At 48.6% G+C, this 20,454-nt stretch overlaps 6 protein-coding genes across 6 annotated transcripts; 3 read left to right on the top strand and 3 right to left on the bottom strand.

Annotated features, from left to right (window-relative positions):
- Nucleotides 1-251: 251 nt before the first annotated feature.
- On the bottom strand, nucleotides 252-2,748 carry N7529_009543 (Sec1 family protein; the record flags this gene model as incomplete). The annotated part of the gene is made up of 7 exons (XM_057245070.1): nucleotides 252-1,392; nucleotides 1,450-1,916; nucleotides 1,972-2,174; nucleotides 2,230-2,376; nucleotides 2,436-2,523; nucleotides 2,586-2,623; nucleotides 2,715-2,748. The coding sequence occupies 7 exons, from the start codon at nucleotides 2,746-2,748 to the stop codon at nucleotides 252-254; spliced, it is 2,118 nt and encodes a 705-aa protein (XP_057093333.1).
- Nucleotides 2,749-3,120: 372 nt separating this feature from the next.
- N7529_009542 (ATP-dependent RNA helicase SUV3) lies at nucleotides 3,121-5,606 on the top strand (the record flags this gene model as incomplete). The annotated part of the gene is made up of 3 exons (XM_057245069.1): nucleotides 3,121-3,291; nucleotides 3,344-4,452; nucleotides 4,505-5,606. The coding sequence occupies 3 exons, from the start codon at nucleotides 3,121-3,123 to the stop codon at nucleotides 5,604-5,606; spliced, it is 2,382 nt and encodes a 793-aa protein (XP_057093332.1).
- A 265-nt stretch (nucleotides 5,607-5,871) lies between these two features.
- Nucleotides 5,872-9,561, top strand: N7529_009541 (uncharacterized protein; the record flags this gene model as incomplete). Its single annotated transcript, XM_057245068.1, has 1 exon — nucleotides 5,872-9,561. One exon carries the CDS (start codon nucleotides 5,872-5,874, stop codon nucleotides 9,559-9,561), a length of 3,690 nt encoding a protein of 1,229 aa, XP_057093331.1.
- Nucleotides 9,562-11,369: 1,808 nt separating this feature from the next.
- Nucleotides 11,370-12,127, bottom strand: N7529_009540 (Acyl-CoA N-acyltransferase; the record flags this gene model as incomplete). Its single annotated transcript, XM_057245067.1, has 2 exons — nucleotides 11,370-11,620; nucleotides 11,677-12,127. The coding sequence occupies 2 exons, from the start codon at nucleotides 12,125-12,127 to the stop codon at nucleotides 11,370-11,372; spliced, it is 702 nt and encodes a 233-aa protein (XP_057093330.1).
- A 438-nt stretch (nucleotides 12,128-12,565) lies between these two features.
- On the bottom strand, nucleotides 12,566-13,917 carry N7529_009539 (D-serine ammonia-lyase DSD1; the record flags this gene model as incomplete). Its single annotated transcript, XM_057245066.1, has 3 exons — nucleotides 12,566-13,507; nucleotides 13,575-13,691; nucleotides 13,747-13,917. The coding sequence occupies 3 exons, from the start codon at nucleotides 13,915-13,917 to the stop codon at nucleotides 12,566-12,568; spliced, it is 1,230 nt and encodes a 409-aa protein (XP_057093329.1).
- Nucleotides 13,918-14,500: 583 nt separating this feature from the next.
- N7529_009538 (uncharacterized protein) lies at nucleotides 14,501-16,819 on the top strand (the record flags this gene model as incomplete). Its single annotated transcript, XM_057245065.1, has 2 exons — nucleotides 14,501-14,609; nucleotides 16,443-16,819. The coding sequence occupies 2 exons, from the start codon at nucleotides 14,501-14,503 to the stop codon at nucleotides 16,817-16,819; spliced, it is 486 nt and encodes a 161-aa protein (XP_057093328.1).
- Between the last annotated feature and the right edge of the window lie 3,635 nt (nucleotides 16,820-20,454).

Below are 20,454 nucleotides of genomic sequence, written 5' to 3'. Positions count from 1 at the left end.
CCCCGTTTGCTTTGATTGTTTGATGAATGTATGGATTTGATATTGTTGTGGTTGTGGTTGTGCTTTACGCTTAATGCTAGTAGATAGAGATTGCATCGCATTGCGAGACTCGAGTCCCCTCCTAATATTGAAAGAAATAAACCGCTGACAAAAGCGCCTTGAATGCTTGGGACCTGACCAGACCAGACCATAGACCAACAAAAGAGGAACAAGAATAGTATCACAGCGCTGGATAGGATAGAGAACTCGGACTACTTGAAGAACCGATATTTCTTCTCCTTCTTCTCCTTCTTTTCTTTGTCTTTCTTCTCTTTGTCTTTCTTCTCAAGTTTCCCACTACCAGAGGAAGGACTACTTCCACTCCCATTCGAGCGTATGGACATACCAGCCATCAACGCCTCCGGCGGCGCAGGAGGGTTGAGGTGAGCCGTGGAAACAGGCTTCTTCTGAGGCGGTGGAGCAGCCGGCGAAGGCGGTTTCTCGCGCTCGAACAGATGCGCTGGGGCAGTGGGTTTGGGCCGGTCGGATGGGAGATTCAGACGCCGTCTGTCGACGCCTAGATCGCCTAACTGGCGGAGGAACAGGCCTGGCGTCAGCATGTGTGTTGTGGCGAGGTAGACGTCGCGGTTGTATGAGGCTGAGACTTCGTAGCAGGCGCGTGACTCGCCGTAGGTTGCTCCGCCGGCCATGAAGACGACGATGCGCTGGCGCGGCTGGTCGACGGATCTTGTGCGTGCCCAGGTAGGCTTTGCGCTGCGCAGTGAGGCCTGCTGGGATAGCATTTCTTGAGCGGCCATGACGCCGTCGGTCTCGGTGTGCGGCCGTGTGAAGGGGAAAGAGGTTTGGTCGAGGGTGCCTTGGATTTGCTCTTCGAGCATTTGCTTGATGGCCAGCTCGTAGCGGCTTAGACTCAATTCTTCGGATTCGGTGCTTGGAGCTCGCTGTTTGAATAGAGGTTGCACTGGCGGCTTTTCATCTTTGAGAGGCTTTTCTACGCGGACGCCGAGGAGTTCGAGGTTGGCGATGATCTCGCCGTCTTGCGGTGGAAGGTTTGCGTGTGCCATTAGTTTGCGAATGTCGCCGCCGAGGAGCCCGCCACGGTATATGATGTACAGAAGCAGGAGTCGGAGCCGATCTGCGGGTACGACCGAGTCGTCGTCCAGGAGTTGGACGAGCTGTGCTGCTAGGTTCTTTGCCTTTTTGTGATTTTCATCCAGACCCGTGGCGAAGGACTGCTCGATGGAACTCACTTCCAAAAGCTTGCGGGATTGGAAGAATTTCATACACTCTTCCGCCATCGTGAGGTGAAGTGCGTAGGCATCCTTTCCCTCTTGGAATTCTGTCAGTCCACCCAACATCTCCTTGATGGTGTTGACATTCTGTTTGTCGTTACTGGTAGCTCGACGTTAGCAGTTGGACTCAACTATGATTCAAGTTATTGTAACTCACTCATCGCCAAACTGAGGGTTCGCTGCTCGGAATTTGGCAAAGTCCTCGCCCAATTTTCCAAGCACATCTTTCATATGCATATGACGGTAGTCCACCCACACTCGATCATGTTCTCCGATATTCATCTCCTTGACCTCCTCGTTCCGGCCTCCTTTGTTTATCACAGTTTTGTAGGTCACCTTGTCTCCATCATTGACAGGCAGTAGATCGTGGACCATGGCCTGATATGTGAATTCGTGGAGGAGTGGTGCGTACAAGTCCATAGAACGGTCTACAATGAGCAAGACACCTCGGGGACGGTTTGTTGGGGGAGGGAATCCCCTCTGGGAATTTTTGAATTGATCCAATTCGGTTTGAACAAAGCGCGCCAGGTGGGCGCACATCACTCCAGCTTCATGGGTGGGAGCTTTGGGCCGATAGTACCGAATCAGAGGGTACTCGCCCAGGGATGCACAAAGAGAAACGACCTTGATTTCGAGTCAGCGAGATGGACATCTCATGTGTATGAGCAGCTTTATTCACCTTTTGGGCCAAGTCCTCCAGGTGCTGCCGAATCAAGTTGTTGCAGCCGGGGTGGTAGAGCACTGGGAAGCTCCACGGATCTTGAAATGTGACTAGGTGGGATTCTCGGGGGTAGAAATTGATGTTCATAATTTGAAAGTCCGCAATGCGATCCCGCGCCATCTGAGACCGATCAATTCGAGCTTTTTGTTGCGGATCGAGGACTGTAAACAGTATCAGTGAAATGACGTCGCGAACGGTTTGTAGCCGCCCACTAACATGAAGTCCACACCAAGAAGGCCCTTCTGTATCGCCCAACCTCGAAGTCTGCCATCAAACAGTCGACCACATATGATTCAGGGGAAATGATGTAAAGAGCGTCCATGTCGGCATTGAACGGTCGCCGGTGTTCGAGCTGTTCGACATCTGCGGGGAATTGATTAGCGCCAATGTTCTCAGTGTCGCAAAGCACACGGCGAGCTCACTAGAGACATTGAGGTTGAGAATTTCCTCCTCCTTCACAGCGCTCTCCACCAGTTTCCTACTGGTCTCATCCACCACCAAGACTTTCCACTGTTAAGGGGTGCCGTCAGTATCCGTAACGTAGAGGGGTGAATCGGAGGGGTTCGGCTAACATCGTGGCCACCGGCATTGCGAATGGTTTTCAGTATAACTATTTTAGAGAAGTATGGATTAGTTAGAGCTCAAATGAAAGACAGCTGCGGCAGCTGCGGCAGCTTCTGCAGCTTCAGGAGGCCACTGACTGTCGCGTTGAATGTTAATTATGGAGGAGCCCATGCTAGCGGGCCACAACTTGTGGCTTCTTTTTTTTGTGTTTTTCAGAAGGAAAAGAATAAGATAAGAAAATACTGGGAGTAGCAGAGACCAAATATTAAGGAGAGAAGTGGCCGTCTGAGGTATATGAAGGAGATAGTTGTTCCCCACCATCTGGAGGTTAGTGGATCATTATCATTCGATAAGCAACTTTTGGATTTTTGGCTTCCGCCTTCTCTTCCTTTCTTGTTTGTTACTGTGTTGCACACAATACTCTGTTCTTCCAGTGTCTTTCTTCGTGTGTGTGCGTGTGTTTGAGGTCGATTTTGATGCCATCCTCTTTATTCGCTTAACTTTCTTTCGATCCAAATTGATCCCTTGGGGATTGGTCTAGGAATGCAGCTATGGACCGGCCGAGGTAGTTCCCTACGCGCGTTGCGACCCTTGACCTGCTTCGCCGTACGGCCATTTACAACGACATCTATTCTTCAGCGAACAAAGAAATCGAAAGAAACGAAAGAGAAATCCTTGGCGGACAAGAAATCCGTGAAGTCAGGAAAGTTTAAGGTTTGTCCTTTCAATCCACTGAGTCAATCCATTATTCTAATCCATACTCAAGACAGGTTCAGGTCCTGCCTCTACAAGAGCTATTCGACAAGATATCGCGTCTGCCCGAGATTTTGCTCAAGTGGTAGAGACAACTCTGCAAGATGTCCATAACAAGCTGAAACGAGCCGGCGATACCTTGGACGATTGGACCCAATTCGAGCGTCAGGTGATAAACTCCTGCAAAGTGGATGATTCCAAGTCCTCTGCGAACTGGGGTCCTCTTAAACAAACGAAAAATTCTCTACAAAAGGCCTATCTTTCCGATGGAATCAGGGGTCTTCGGGAGGAACTGGAATTTATGCTGCACTCGGACAATATCACACGCAGGTTTTCAGCGCCTGTTTTGGAGGCGCAAAAACAAGTGGCCGATCTTCGATATCCAGCCGAGTGGTACCCGCGAGCACGATCAATGCAACGAACCATCCACCTCCACGTTGGGCCTACAAATTCTGGAAAGACATACCACGCTTTGCAACGACTGCGAAAGAGTAAAAACGGGTTCTATGCAGGCCCGCTGAGGCTGCTGGCGCAAGAAGTTTATCATCGATTCAAGGCTGAGGGGGTTCCGGTCAGCCTTGTGACCGGCGATGATGTCAAGATTCCCGAGAATGACGAAGTGCCACGGATTGTAAGCAATACCGTGGAGATGGTCAGTCTCGGGCAGGAATATGATGTTGGTGTTATCGATGAGATTCAGATGATCTCCAATCCATCGCGAGGATGGGCTTGGACTCGTGCGTTCCTTGGATGTCAGGCTGCTGAGCTACACCTGTGCGGTGAGACACGTACAGTACCGTTGATTCGGGAGCTGTGTGCTCTCACAGGTGATAATTTGGAAATTCATCGCTATGAGCGACTCAACGCGCTGGAAGTGATGCCGCATAGTTTGCAGGGTAACCTGAAACAACTTGAGAAAGGTGATTGTGTTGTCGTTTTCTCTCGCAAGGGTATTCATGCTATGAAAGCAGAAATCGAGAAGACTACTGGAAGACGCGCCGCTATTGTTTATGGTGGTTTGCCAGCAGAGATCCGGACCCAGCAAGCGAACCTGTTCAACGACCCAGATAATGACTATGACTTCCTTGTCGCCAGTGACGCAATTGGCATGGGTCTAAATCTGTGAGCTACATCCTCCTCACTCTGTAAATGCCTATATACTGACCCTCTGTAGGAGCTGCAAGCGGATCATCTTTGACACTCTTGTCAAGCGTGTTCCTACTGGACTTCAACGTCTTACCGTGCCCGAGATCAAACAAATTGGTGGACGCGCTGGCCGATATCGTCCAGCAAATGCTAAGACAATGGAAGGTGAAGAGGAAGAGCCCAATGTGGGCCTAATCACTTGTCTCGAAGAGGTCGATATCCCGTACATCCATCAGGCCATGAAACTGGAGCCTCCGCCTCTCAGTTCAGCGGGCATCATGCCTTCAGACTCTGTGTTCCGAAAGTTCGCTGCTTACTTCCCACCCGGCGTGCCTTTTGAGTATCTCGTCAAACGTGTTCTCGACATCGCCCAGGTCAGCCCATTGTTCTTCATGTGTGATCCCCGAAGTCAGCTGGAAAACGCCGAGATAGTCGACACAGTGCAAGGCCTGCCGATTGAAGACCAATTGAAGTTCATGGTCTCACCAATGGACGTCAAAAGCTCAAGGTCGCGTGATGTCACAGGTGCATTGGCAGACTGCGTCGCTGACCACAACGCTGGTCGCCTTTTGGATATCCCACATCTTAACCTGGAAGTCCTCGAGCAGCCTGTTTCCAGTTCAAATGATTACATGCATGACCTGGAGAGTCTCCACCGAGCCGTCATTCTTTATTTGTGGCTCAGTTTCCGATTTGGTGGTGTATTCACCGACCGAACTCTCGCGAGTCATGTCAAGGAACTTGTTGAAGAGAGAATGGTTCGAGCACTGACTGAGTTCTCAGCCAACAAGAGACTGAGGAAGGGTGCTTCGCTCAAGCGCCAGATCGCTCTCCAGAAACAGATGCTCGAACAGCAACGTATGGGTGTTGATTCAGACGACTGGTCGCGCACCGTTGGGGAGGGTGAATTGGAAGTCAATCTGCCTGAGGAGCAAGCTTCCAAGGGTGAAGTGTCGGATTCTGCGGACTCCGCTGAGGCCTCTGAGGCCTCTGAGGGAGTGTCTGATGGGGAAGTGGAGCCGTTTGAAACGGAGCCTGCTTCTTCTACGGAACCTTCGTCGCCCGAGGAAGACACATCGGCTGAAACAGAAGACTCGTGGTATGACTCGGAGACTAACAAAAAGGAATGATCGATTGTAAATATAGAACCATGTATATTAGATGTATAAAAGTGAATCTCCAGATCCCCCCCAAAAGACCACAGCATCGATGTCCAGGTATAGATCGGCGGATGTCTTATCTCTTATCGGTGGCAACTTCGGCCGTACTAATTTTCCGCAGCTTCAAGATTCGCGACTTCCTAGGGCGTTTCTGCACTCGCCAATTTTATATTCATTCCTCTAGTTGTGCGCTCTCGGCTCTCAGCTCTGAATCTTCTCTGTTGCGCAGCTCAGAATGGATGACCTCGAGTCTCTGGAGCTGTTGTCCCTAGTGTCGCGAGTGACGAACGAGCTCCAGAATCACCTGGGCATAAACGAGAAGACACTTGCGGAGTTCATTATCGACCAGCACCTCAAATGCAATGGCTCTTTCTCCAATTTCAAGAAAAATCTCACTGAGATGGGCGCGGAGTTTCCCCAAAGTCTCATGGAAAGTATCGACCGCATGGTGCTCACCATGCATCCCAAGTACAAGGGCAAGAAAGCGGAGAACGGCAATGAAGGTTCTACAGTTGACGACGATATGGCCTTGCTGGATGCTTTAGAGAAGAAGTCTCGTGTTTTTAAGGGCCTCGCCGTCCCGGATAGGGAAAAGCGCTGGGAAGAAGACGACTACATCGATCCCCAGGTGGACGACAAAGCCGCTGCCGGAGAAGACGCGATGGACGACACTTTTGCGATGCTGGAGGGATTGGCAGGGAAACCCAAGATGGATACATCTCGCGCAACGAGACCCGACCGCGACCACAAGAAACGCAGCCGCAGTCCCGAACGTACCGATTACGACCGTGGAGGACGCAGGGACAAATATCGCGAGCGATCAAGGTCACGGAGTGCTGGGCGGCGCTCTAAAAATGACGATCTCGTGGATGAATTCGGTCGATCGATCTCGAGATACGAGGACCGGGGAGACAGCCGTCGCGATGGACACAGTGATCGCCGGAGGCGGCGTGATCGGGACGACGACTTCCGCCGTCCTCCGCCTGTTGAACTGGATGATCATCCGGTACTCTTCAAGGTATACGATGGAACTGTCACAGGCGTGAAGGATTTTGGCGCATTCGTGAACCTGCAGGGCGTCAAGGGGAAGGTGGACGGACTCGTGCACGTCTCGGCAATGCAGGAGGGAGCGCGGGTAAATCACCCCTCCGATTTGGTCTCGCGCGGGCAGCCGGTCAAAGTCAAAGTTGCTAGTATCCAAGGCACTCGCATAGGGCTGTCCATGAAGGAAGTGGACCAGATGACAGGCATGGATCTTGCTCCCCAGAAGCGTCTTGCTTCTGGTGCCAATATGGAACGCCTCGATGGCACAGAAGCCAATGACAGATACGGTAATTTGACCTCCGACATACCCATCGTCGAAGAATCGGGTCGTCGGCCGATGAGAAACCGAAAGCGCATGACTTCACCGGAGAGATGGGAGATCAGACAGCTTATTGCATCTGGTGTTGCCTCTGCAGCGGATTATCCCGACATTGACGAAGAATATAATGCAACTCTTACTGGAGAAGGTACTTTTGAAGAGGAGGAAGATGTTGATATCGAAGTCAGAGACGAGGAGCCTCCTTTCCTGGCTGGCCAAACGAAGCAGTCTCTTGAGCTCTCTCCAATTCGTGTTGTCAAGGCACCCGATGGCTCAATGAACCGCTCAGCAATGGCAGGCACCAATCTTGCCAAGGAGAGACGTGAATTGAAGCAGCAAGAAGCACAGGACAAGGCGGCTGAAAAGGCTTCCCATGTCGATCTCAACGCGCAATGGCAGGATCCAATGGTTGCGCCGGAGGAGCGAAAGTTCGCCTCCGATATGCGGAGTGCCCAGCAGTCCAAGCCGGACGACGAGGTGCCAGAGTGGAAACGAGTGACTATGGGCAAGAATACTTCTTTTGGAAAGCGTACATCTTTGCCCATGAAGCAGCAGCGTGAAAGTTTGCCCGTCTTCAAGTTCCGCAACCAGTTGCTTGATGCAGTAAGAGACAATCAAATGATGATTGTTGTCGGAGACACAGGTTCCGGAAAAACCACGCAGTTGACACAGTATCTCGCCGAAGGTGGATATGCAAACAACGGTATCATTGGCTGTACCCAACCTCGTCGTGTCGCTGCTATGTCCGTGGCCAAGCGTGTGTCTGAGGAAGTGGGATGCAAACTTGGAGCGGAGGTTGGATACACCATTCGTTTTGAGGATTGTACCAGCCCAGATACCAAGATCAAGTACATGACCGACGGAATGCTCCAGAGAGAGATTCTCATGGATCCAGAGCTGAAAAGATACTCTGTTATCATGCTTGACGAAGCTCACGAACGCACAATCTCCACTGATATCCTGTTTGGATTGTTGAAAAAGACTGTTAAGCGGAGACCAGACCTGAGATTGATTATCACGTCCGCCACACTGGATGCTGAGAAATTCTCCGAATACTTCAACGGCTGTCCCATTTTCTCTATTCCCGGCCGAACTTTCCCCGTCGAAGTTATGTATTCCAAGGAGCCCGAGTCGGATTATTTGGATGCTGCTCTTATCACCGTCATGCAGATTCACTTGACGGAACCAGCTGGTGATATTCTGGTTTTCCTAACAGGTCAAGAGGAGATTGATACAGCATGCGAGATCTTATTCGAGCGAATGAAAGCTTTGGGACCTACTGTTCCCGAGTTGGTAGTTTTGCCTGTCTATTCTGCACTACCAAGTGAGATGCAGAGTCGAATCTTCGACCCAGCGCCACCAGGCGGACGCAAAGTCGTCATCGCAACCAATATTGCCGAAACCTCGATCACAATTGACCAGATTTACTACGTCATTGACCCCGGTTTTGTGAAGCAAAAGGCATATGACCCAAAGCTTGGTATGGACTCTCTTGTAGTGACACCCATTTCACAAGCGCAAGCCAAGCAACGAGCTGGCCGTGCCGGAAGAACAGGTCCTGGAAAGTGTTTCCGACTGTACACCGAGGCCGCGTACCAGTCCGAAATGCTTCCAACGAGCATTCCCGACATCCAGCGCCAGAACATCTCAAATACTATTCTCATGCTGAAGGCAATGGGTATCAATGACCTACTTCATTTCGACTTCATGGACCCGCCTCCTACCAACACCATGTTGACAGCGCTCGAGGAACTGTACGCCCTGTCAGCACTTGACGACGAGGGTCTTTTGACCCGCCTCGGACGCAAAATGGCCGACTTCCCCATGGAGCCCGCTCTCGCCAAGGTGCTCATCGCATCCGTGGATTTAGGCTGCTCTGACGAGATGCTCAGCATCGTTGCCATGCTCTCCATCGCCTCAATTTTCTATCGACCAAAAGAAAAGCAACAACAGGCAGACCAGAAGAAGTCCAAGTTCCATGATCCACATGGGGACCACCTAACCCTCCTAAACGTGTACAACGGTTGGAAAAACGCAAATTATAACACAGCCTGGTGCTTCGAAAACTTCATCCAAGCACGACAGATCAAGCGCGCCCAAGACATCCGCCAACAACTCCTCGGCATCATGACCCGCCACAAGCACCGCATCGTCTCCTGCGGTCGCGACACAACGAAAGTTCGTCAGTCCCTCTGCATGGGCTTCTTCCGCAACGCCGCTCGCAAAGATCCCCAGGAGGGATACAAGACCCTGGTCGAAGGCACACCTGTCTACATGCACCCCAGCTCGGCGATGTTCGGGAAGCCCTCCGAGCATGTTATCTATCATGAACTTGTTCTCACGACGAAGGAGTACATGCGTAACATTACGGCTATCGAGCCCAAGTGGCTTGTTGAGGCGGCACCGACATTCTTCAAGGTTGCGCCTACCGATAAGCTTTCGAAGAGGAAGAAGGCGGAGCGCATCCAGCCTTTGCATAATCGCTTTGCTGGTGAGGATGATTGGCGCATTTCTGCCCAGAGGAAGCAGGGACGAGGTGGCGGTGGTGGTACTTGGGGTTGAGTTTTGTTTTTAAGATACCTGCCTTGGTTGCAACTTTGTTTCTCTTATATCTGCCAGTGTATTCTATGGGCATCAATCTCTGTTCTGATGATATACCATCTCTGTAAGGCCTCTTATTGGTAGTACACCACCATGGATAGATTACTCCTCAATATATGTATACATCTAGGTGATGCGTTCTTACTTAATACATAGTGTCTAAGACGTTTAGGAATAGCTACCATTGAGCCTACGCTGGGGTGTAGTGGGATATCTTTACCTTGAAACTCCTTAGAAGTTTAGGATTTCGTATAGTAGAGTAGTCCTTTATACTCCCCGTTATTTCTTATTCTGTCTTTATACACTATATCTTTCTCTCCATTCCTTTCATTCTTTATTGCTTTCTTTCGTTCTTTCACGTCCCCTCCCCCTCTCTCTATTTATGTCTGTCAACAACACTGATTCGCCCTAGCACCCTTGACCAATCCATGGATCGAGACACACACACACATATATATATATATATATATATATATATATATTAATCTAAAAACAGCATCAAGATGCCCCAGGAGTCTATTCAAGTTGGCCAGCTTCACAATAAGAACCAGTCCGCCTTTCCTAGACACTTCATACAAATCCAAATTCACACGATGGACACCACACCCAAATCAAAGCGTGCGTCTCTATCAGACCTACCAATTGACCTGATACACATGATATCGAAGCACTTGTGCGTGGGCGACATTTCTTGCTGGGCATACTGTAGCCGTGATTTCGTGTTCTCCCTCTTTCCTGTACTTCATGCACGGATGAAAGGCCGTATAACACTTGAAAACCTCACACGAGGTGCCGAGTCTCATGCGAGAAATTGGCCGCAGTTTGAGGCTACACATCCACCAAGAAAGGCAGAGCCCTACGGGTGTTTGTTGGAAGAGGATCGGTGGTGGGATGATGGAGATACTCCGTGGGATGGGGATTGTTCGATGGATGGGGATCGTCTGTTGGATGGGCTTGATCTTTTTTGGTAGAGGATTTGACGGCCATCTCATAGTAGGTTGCCAACGTAAAGGGCTTACACTGAATTCAGTTGCTCTTTTTATGAATTTATTTTCGTCCGCTACGAGCTTAGCCGTTTAGTAACTCAGTCGCCTGTCTAACTATAGTTCATCTCTGCTTCTTCTTTTCCTTCATTCTGTTCGGTTTTCATATAGATTGATATCCTCAGATGGACTTGGTAGTGGTACATTTTCGTTTTTCTAGCTACCAAAAATTTGCATTGCCCATACACCACTATAGTTTCCAACGCCCCAACCAACCACCCCTACTACTTAGACAGCCACCTCGATCCATTGCAGGTTCAAAAAACATCAGGATACAAAAAAATTGACCGACGCAGGGATCGAACCTGCAATCTCTTGATTCGTAGTCAAGCGCCTTGCCATTGGGCCAGCCGGCCTTGATGGAATTTTCGAGCCGGATTGTGCTCTATGTGGCTACAGAGATTTTTGGTAATGAAACAGGTATTATTACATTCTCATACCTACACATAGACGAGAGCGGGCCAATGGGTTGGTGAAAATACAATTTATTCGTAATGGTATTTCCGAGATCCACTTGTATGGATGGGGCTCTAGGGCTACTAAATACTCGGTGGAATGCCCTAATTCCTATGCGGTCTTTGCGAGTTTTTCTCAGGAATTGACTTGCGTTTAGAAGTCGAAATGAAAAGAAGAAGAGAAGTCTAATACAGATCGATAAAATCTAAACATTTAACGTATGTTATCATGAAGTATTTAAACTGAGCAGCAGAGACCGTGAATATATATTCAAACCGGGGTGGGCTTCCGAACCAAGAAGTAGTCCTCCACAGGCTCGGTACCTCCATACTGTGAATAATCAGTCGTAACACTCTCAACCAATTCAAACCCAGAATTAAGATAGACCTTCAACCCCGCCGACGAAGACATAACATAAGTCTTGACCTGATGCCGATCAGCAATCTCAAGCCCACTGCGCACCAGCATACCACCAACCCCCCGTCGCCAAAAGCCGGGATCTGTGACCAGATAATCCAAAACTGAAGCAATTCAGTAACTCGCCCAAGACTACGTGCTGTGCCATGTGCAAACATACCCAAAAAAGGCCCGTCTTTCATAATTCGCGCATCAACCTTATCCAGCGCTGCGCCCCGAAACGCCATGATCCCATCAGTCCTCAGCCCAATAGGCTGAGCGCCCAGGCTGTTTTCTTTATACATGGCCTCATACTCAGCGTGCTTGTCGGGCAAAACATCGACGACCTGGGCGTGTGGCCAGATATCGCTTTTCGCCAAATGGGTCGGCAATATCCACCGCGCGTAGCCGACTATCTGGCCTGTTTCGTCGATGACTTTTTCGAGGCGCTTGGATTCTCCGCTTTGGACTAGCGTCCAGGGGATTCTTTTAGCTGTTCGGGATATTATGGGCTCGGGGCTTGGGTCTTCCCATAGCTTTGCCCAGTGAGGGTCTGTTAGGCGGGCGCTTATCATTGTTCTTGCCAGGCCTGGGGCATCGAGTGGGGAACAGGGTTGGATTTGGAAGGGCATTTGGGATTTGGGATTTGGGAGTTGGGAGTTGGAAGGATTAGGTAGGGAGGTGTGTTATTTTATTCGGGAACAGTTTTTTTACAGGTTATAGAAAGGCCAGATGGTCGATATTGAGTGGTATTCATGGATGCTTATTTGCAGGGGGCCGGAGAGGCTAATGAAGAGGCTAACGAAGAGACTAAACTGGAAGAAGGCATTGCGAAGTATCTCCGAGATAACACGGATTTAGGCAAACGAGATAATCACTGTGAGCAATTGGTGAAACGTTTTGTTGCAAATCTTTATTCATTGTCATAGAGTCAAAACAACAAAGCGTCATTCATGTAACGTTGATCAAATATATACAGAGCTTGCGCATAAGTCGAGCAGTGTGATGAACATAAAACACCACCGACCACTCTATGAAATCTATATCAGTTTATTTGAAAGTCCTCAAAATCACCACCCCTTCCAAGGAACCCAAGTCTCTCGCACAACATCCTGCTCATCAACAACATAATAAGCAAAATGCATAGCAGCCGTAATACAAGCATGCTGAATGTAAAGCATCACCTTATCGCCAACCCTAAAAGCCCCCTCAATCGTCTCCCCCTCAGCAGCCTTCGACCCAGCAATCCCAACAAGCCTCGTCGTTTGCTCAGACTCCACCCACCCCAGAATCCCATGCTCCTGCGCCATCCGTACAACACTCCACTGCGGTCGATCAACAACAATTGCAAACCCAGGGAACTCGCTCGTCTCCTTAGACAACGCAACAGTGCCCGCATTGATCAGCGCCTCGTTGCGCTCCGGGTACACGCTGCATACATCGGCCAAGATACGCACGGCCTGCTGTGACGGCTCAACCAGCGATGTCGCGACTTGCTGCAAGTCGTTTGACGGGTAGTTTCCCGCGTGCAGCTCGAGCTCCATACCCACTGGCAAGGTGCCTTGAAGTCTCTTCACCACGTGTGCAGTGGGAGTTGAGCCCACAGAGACTACGATCTTTCTGTCGGAGTCGGTGATTAGGAATTTGGCTGCGGCCACCACGCCCTCGACTTCGGTTTGGAGGACTGCCGCCGCGGCGTCTTCTGTGCGGCATGCGTAGGAATGGCCGGCGTGGCAGTAGAAGCCGTAGACGCTGGCTGCGGAGGATGCTTCAATGCGATGGATTAACTTGGGGAGAGAGGGGGACTCGGTGAGCAATCCTGCTCGCTTGGAGCCGACGTCGATTTTGATGAAGACGGGCCAGGGGGCTACGGCGGTGGTTGATTTTGAGGCGTAGGATTCTAGCAGATCGATCTGCTGCTCGCTGTCGACCATAAGAATGATTCTCAGTGATTTGGTTAATGTCTCTAAGAATGGCAAGGCGCTGGCGGAGACGGGGAGACCGTAGAGACACTGTTGATTGTTAGTGTGTCGTTCATATTGTTTCTCAATGGGAGAAAGCAGTCCAACTGATAATTACCTCGTCTAGCTTTCCCTCTTTCACAAGATCCAAACTTCCCCGGATCTCGGCTAGAGTCGACGCGACGATTCGTCGGTGGACGCCGTCACCCAGCATCATACGGGTAACTTCAGTACACTATATCAATTGCATTAGAGAATCACTGAAAACCAAGGTCTAACATCATACATACCTTCAATGTCTTGACATGAGGCCGAAACTCAATTCCCAACTTCTGCACATCCTCAAGAAGAGCCCGAGTATTGCGTTCCAGAACAGGCTTGCTCAGCACCAGAGCCGGCGTGGGCAGCTCGCTAGCCGGGCGGCCAATATACGAAGCGTGGTTTTCCAGTGAGTGATCCATAGCTGTTAGTTGGTCATTGGATCAAAATCAACAGGGGCCATCTCGGGTTTATATCTGGCGACGGTAGTGGGGTTTATCGATAAGACGTGGGGGGCTTGGGGGTATCTGCGGGGATGGACATGGGGGGTTGGCAATCAGAGACTTTAGAGGGTCTAAAGTGGAGAGCGGATGTTGCATTTCTCTTAGTCTGGGGTTTGTTTGGATGTAACTATAAGAGTGGGAAGGGTTTCTGATAACTGGGCGGGTGGAAGTCCGCTTATAATCCATATAATGGTCTGTGCCTTGGAGGCCTATCTAATCAGATTGAGTCCCAGTACAGTGATTATATGTGTGTAGGTAAGTAGCCACTTAGGTCGTTCGTAAAAAGTTGTTGGGGCGCCATGTGACTTCTCAATTTGGAAATAGCATCTCTCACGTAGACAGTTCTGAATCTCCCTCTCTCTCTCTTTCCCCTCTCCTTTCCCTCTCCCTCTCCCTTTCTCCTTCGATCTCTTGGCCGGCTTAAGTACAATGAATAGTATCAATAAGTTAATTCTTTTTAACCCACTTATTGTTATATTCACCATTACATAACAAATCAAGGATGGCTACCCTCATGCCCCGCGCGTATCGCTCCGCCACTGAATACAATTTCGACGAAGCACAAGCCAACGCCATTATTCGAAACACCACCTATCACCCCGATGGCTACTGTAAGTCTGTGATCTGGTTTTCGCCTCGTGAACACATCGATATTAGCCCGTCAATTGCAACACCCTTCTGGCGTATTTCAAAATTTGGACTTGGCTCTCTCGACCAGCTACCCTTTGAGTTGTTATTCGACACATTGTACCGCGTGGACCTGCATTCTCTCTTCAAATTCCGACAAATAAATCGAAGATCAAGAGAGATCGTAGATTCTCTCAGCCAATACCAGAGTGTAGTCTCGCATGGACTAAACCTCTTCTGCGTCTTATTACGAACTCGACTAGCTCTCGACATTTCTCTACATGATTTTTACGATGCGTTATGTATTAAAGAGTGCGCTCTTTGTGGCGGATTCGGCGCGTTCATATCTCTCCTAGTTTGGAAGCGATGCTGTTTTAAATGCCTCCGGGAGTCTCCAGAAACCCAGGTGCGGACTCTCGCCTCGATTCAAAACTCGATTTATATACCTGAAATCGAATTAGACCAACTAAGGTCATTTAAGTCCTTGCCTGATAGTGGAACTGGAACAAGAAATCGGACTAGTCAATCTATGCAAAATTCCCGCCTCACGATCGTTTCCCTTCATCAGGCTATTTTATCATGCAGACTGCAAATGCATACAGTTGCGCAATCCCAACTAAGGGCTGCACTCACGGAAGTTCAACTGGCGAGCTTAGGCCAAAAAGAAATAGAAATGAACTTCATGGGGTCGTGTGCACTTCCTTATTACGACAGACAGACTGGGAGAGTGCAGCGCGGAATAGTATGCGCTGGGTGTCAACTTGCCATTGAAGAAGATATTAGCAACAAGAGGCACTCAGAATGGGGGCTTGAGAATCAAAACAAGTTATATGCGCGAGACGGCTTTTTGAACCATTTTCGATGGTGTGAACAGGCACAACTCCTGTGGAGATCGAGTGGCGAGGGGAAAAAGCGGCCACTCGAGCTATATATGCGGACTTGGAGATATGGACAAAAGGATACGATTGAAGAAGATAATGACAATCATTTGGGATGTCTTTGATGATATATTGCAGCCAGACTACCTGGATTCGACAAAGGAGAGCCCGAAAATTGGATAGATCTAGCTACTCCAGCGAACTCTGCCCCCCCCTTTCCGCAGGTGAGAGGTCGGATTTCCAGAATTGTATGTCGGTGCGCATGCGCTTCGCCGCTCTTACCGCGATCAGTACCTCTGCCTGTGTTCCGCTTATCAACTTGATAGTTGCTGAGGTTAAGGGTCCACAGGCCTGGGTCATTTGTCGTCCCCATCTTCCACCCATCCTCGTTCTCCCGTCCTTCCCCACCCAGCTTTCGATCATAGTGAGGAGCCAACCGACGAATATGTGTCTATCAACCTCGAGAGCAGCCAATACATCCGGTTGTCCTGTCCATGGAAGTGGACGATGAAGATTGTTTTGAAAGTGAATACCGACTGCAAATCGGAAATCAAGTCAACTATATCACCATAGTTCCCAAAACCTTCGACAGAGATACGCTTTCATTCCCTGTTCCGTCCCTACCAAGACTTCCTTGGCACGACGAATGGACAGTAGCCAACATTTCGCGAGACGAAACTAGCGGCGACATGAGAACTTCTATATGGAACCGACCACTAGCGAGCGTCAAGTGTCAATGGCACCATACCCTAGTTGACTGCCTGGAGTTAGAGAGAATCAGACTCCTCACGGCATCGGCTTTCGAAGTAGTCTCGCACCCGTCTCTTCCAATCAGTTTCCAAACGCCAGCAACTGCTATCGCTAAAATAGCTCGTTTCGAATGAGAGATTTCTCGCATTGAGCGGGAAACAAGAGCATATCAGCTTCTTGAGTGTTCAGGGCTGACGCCGCGCTTCCTCGGCCATATTCACGAAAGTGGACGAATCATGGGGTTTCTATTGGGCAAAATAGAAGGACGCCCTGCTTCCATTCAGGATCTGGATATCTGTGAAGTAGCTTTGGGGAAACTTCATGAATTGGGGTATTCACATGGGGATGTGAACCGATACAACTTTGTTGTTGCGGAAAAGGGGGTAAAAACTGTCGACTTTGAATGTCTCCAGGAAAATGCCAGTCCGGACTCAATGTACGAAGAGCTGGGGAGTCTATGTGTCCGATTGACTGATGAGTCCGGGCTTGGTGGCGGTTTCATAGTCGGGACAGCTGCAGATGTTGATGGCAGTTCGAGTGATTTCACACCTGCTTACGGAGGTTGAACGGACTCTAGGGTCGATCTTAAACATACCTAGTGAAGAAGAGAACGCTTCAGGCCACTTAAGAATGTGCACACCAATTACCCCCTGCTCGCTTTTCACCCTTCACCCATGTCATCCATCTCTCTCACACCGCGCAACCAAAAAAGACATAAATTAAAGCAAAACAAAAACATACAACAGTGAGGATTCGCTGGTGGTCACCCACCCAACTACTAACTCACCGGCGTGTGGCTTAAACGCGGCCAGTAGCTCGGTGGGTGTCGCCCGGGTGAGAAATGGGTGAGCGCCGCTTTACGGTCGCGCGACCGGGGGTGATAAGGGTGAGTGCGTTATAAACAGGGTGAGAGTCAAGTCGCGCGACCGCCGCACTGGCCCAGAAATGACGCTCCGCTGAACTTAATCTGAATTTTATTGGACCACAGCATTTTATCTGAAACGGCCCTGGAGGTCTTGGTCTCTTGGTATCTGCACATAGCCACTTCCTTCTCCCTGTTCTTATCCTGTATATTACTTTCACTGCTCGCTACTTGAAATTGTTTCGGCGGCATCTTCTCGCCCTCTATACAATTACCTTTTTATGCCTTTTTTTCAACGGGAAAATAGATAATATTCTATACACAAATAAACAGCCATTAGCCCCACACACTATCAGGATTCCAACAACACGATGGCACAACAGCAACTGTCTCATTCGAAATCGCTCCTGCCCCCTTTCCCTGAGGATTATGCAATAAATAAGGATTCACTCAATGCTCACGCTTCTTCGCGTAACTGTGGAACTCCAGTACCTGTCGGGCATGGTGCAAATATCCCGACAATGATTTCCCATGTTCCCGGAGAACCGGCTTTGGCCCCTGACCCTAGGATTGTTGGAGAGTTCCTTGAAAGAGAATTGGCGACCCCTTTACTTGATCAGCTTTCAAAAAATTTATGGGTCTTTGCTCGTGCGTCTGGACGACATATTGATGCAATTCACTGCCATAGAATTATGGGTCGGGAAATTGTACCTGTTGAAGATCCTAAGCTCCATCTTATCTGGAAGTCTGATATGATCTATCTTAAGCCAATTCCAGAATGCCTCTTGAACTACCACTTTTGGCTAGTAGCTCTAGCCGAGTGTGACCCACCGAATCTTCGACCCCAGGCTACAGGCTTTCTGCGCTCATATGCCTTTTTGATACAACATCGCCTTGACTTCGAACTGGCGAAAAATCTCTATCTCATTCCCAAAGATGTTTCTTGGGATAGTTGGGCAATGTTTATCAGATTTTTTTGCGACCTGGAAGACTGGAAGGTCTCGAAACGTTATCACTTTGGCCAAATAAGACTTTCTCGACTACACTGGCTTGTTCGTCTCACCCAACCAGAAGCTGCCGATTTTTCGATGTTCTATGTGCTTCCATATATATCTATAGGGAGCTTTATTCATGGCATGCAGGGGCCACTATCGTTCCTGTTTGGGAGTACTACGGTTGTTCTGGCTTCTCTACAATTATTGACGGCATCGGACTATTCTTCTCTTACTTCTTCCAGTTTTGAACTGGCAAAACGGGTAGCCTGGAAACTTGCGATTGCCGTGATGGTCGTCCTACCATTTATATCCATAACCGTCTTATTCCTCATACCTATGTTCGAGCTTCTTCGGCAACTGAGATACAGTTTACTCAAAAACAAGAAAAAAGCTTAGTTTATTGAATTGTATAGAATGTACGCCAAAGACTGGGTCTCATCGATGGAATAGTTCACCTACCCAATCCTAGGCCATAGAATTCGCAGGGGTCCAGAGGAATAATAGTATTGAATTTCAAGCTGTTGACAGTTGTTATTGATCCGATGGCTCTTGACTGCGGGTTGAGTTCAAGGCGAGGAATTATTAAATGTCTTGCTTTTGTATCGTCCTGCTTGACCCTGGTTTTCTTGGAGAGATTGATAAAGAACCTAATAGTCGCCCGCGGAAACGTCTTGCTTACGATGGACTACAGTATAGCTGCTCAGTCCGCCACGTCGCAATTTCACTTAGTAATCTGAAATTTTGCTGGCAGAAAAACCAACTCTCACTCAATCTGAATTCATACTCTTAATATACCTCCAATATTTTTTATTTCTAGTAGCTAAATGTATTGCATTATCCTATTGTTATTAGATAATGAATAGACTATTAGTTGAATAAGGAAAGAAAAAGAGAAAAGAACGTATCCAAAAAGCGATTAAGCAATGGCTCAAAACACACTACTTTGTTGTATAACGTGGATCCCGGCGGGTTCGTCATCCCTGCCGGTCCGTCATCCCACTTCAAATCTTCCGCCCATACCTAGCCACCTATCTTTAAACGCCTACCATGCCCCCAAAACGGAGTCAAAAAGCTCAAAAATCAATCGAGCAGGAAGGCAGGATCTTATTAGCTATCAAAGCTATTCAGAATGGCAGAATCACCACGATCGCTGCTGCTGCTCGCTCTTTCGATGTCCCCCGCACAACTCTTGCAGATCGGATGAAAGGCATTTCTAATTTGTATAAAGCAAGGGGTACAGGCCATAAATTCACGCAACTAGAAGAGGAATCAATTCAGGATTAGTTAATCTCTATAGATCAGAGAGGCGCCGCGCTTACAATCGCGATGTTAAGAGATATGGCTAATTTACTGCTTAAACACCGCGGAGATAATGCCCCCTAGACCGTTAGCAAAAATTGGCTAACACAATATATCAAAGGACATCCTGAGCTTACTACTCGATTCTCTCGCAAATATAACTACAAACGTGCCCTAATAGAAGACCTAAATACTATTGTTAAGTGGTTCAATCTTGTCGAAAAAACGATTACTCAATATGGTATCACTTCGGATGATATCTATAACTTTGACGAGTCAGGGTTTGCGATAGGAGTTAGTGCGACGACGAAGGTTATTACCCAGTCATTTTACACCGGTCGGAGGGGCGTTTTACAAGCTAGTAATCGTGAATAGGTGACTGTCATTAAATCAATCTATGCCTCCGGGCGAGCGCTCCCACTACACGTTATCTTTAAAGGCAAAAACTTTATAGAACAATAGTTTAACGACCTTCTAAAGCATTAGGCTCTTAATGTTAGTCTAAATGGTTAGACAAGTAACGAAATTGGCGTTGATTGGCTCCGCAAACACTTTATTCCGCATACAATAAGTCAGACAAAAGGGAAATATCGTCTTTTGGTCCTCGATGGCCACGATAGTCATCTTACAGCAACATTCGATAAGATTTGCCAGGAAAACAGCATCATACCAATCTGTATACCTCCGCATGCCTCTTATCTTTTACAGCCTCTTGATGTTAGTTGTTTTGCTGTGTTAAAGCGCTCTTATAGAACTCGGGTTGCGGAATATACCCGGTTGGGTATCGATTCTATCGAAAAAGACGACTTCCTTAATATCTTTCTAGCGGCTCGTAACGACTCATTTAAGGAGTTAATCATTCAGAATGCCTTCGCAGCTACTGGTTTAGTGCCATTAGACCCTGATCGGGTGTTATCAAAGCTAAACATTCGTCTTTAATCTCCGCCTCTACCAGATCGACCAGTTTCACAAGGTTCAACATCAGGCAGTAATATCTCTACCGGTATCCCTCGGACAACTAAGCAGCTAGAAAAACGCAAATCTA

The sequence above is a fragment of the Penicillium soppii genome, assembly GCF_028829465.1.
Source record: "Penicillium soppii strain IBT 18220 chromosome Unknown utg000007l, whole genome shotgun sequence".
Classification (NCBI taxonomy): domain Eukaryota; kingdom Fungi; phylum Ascomycota; class Eurotiomycetes; order Eurotiales; family Aspergillaceae; genus Penicillium; species Penicillium soppii.
Note: the sequence above shows the minus strand (reverse complement) of the source record. Positions and strands in the feature narration are given on the sequence as shown.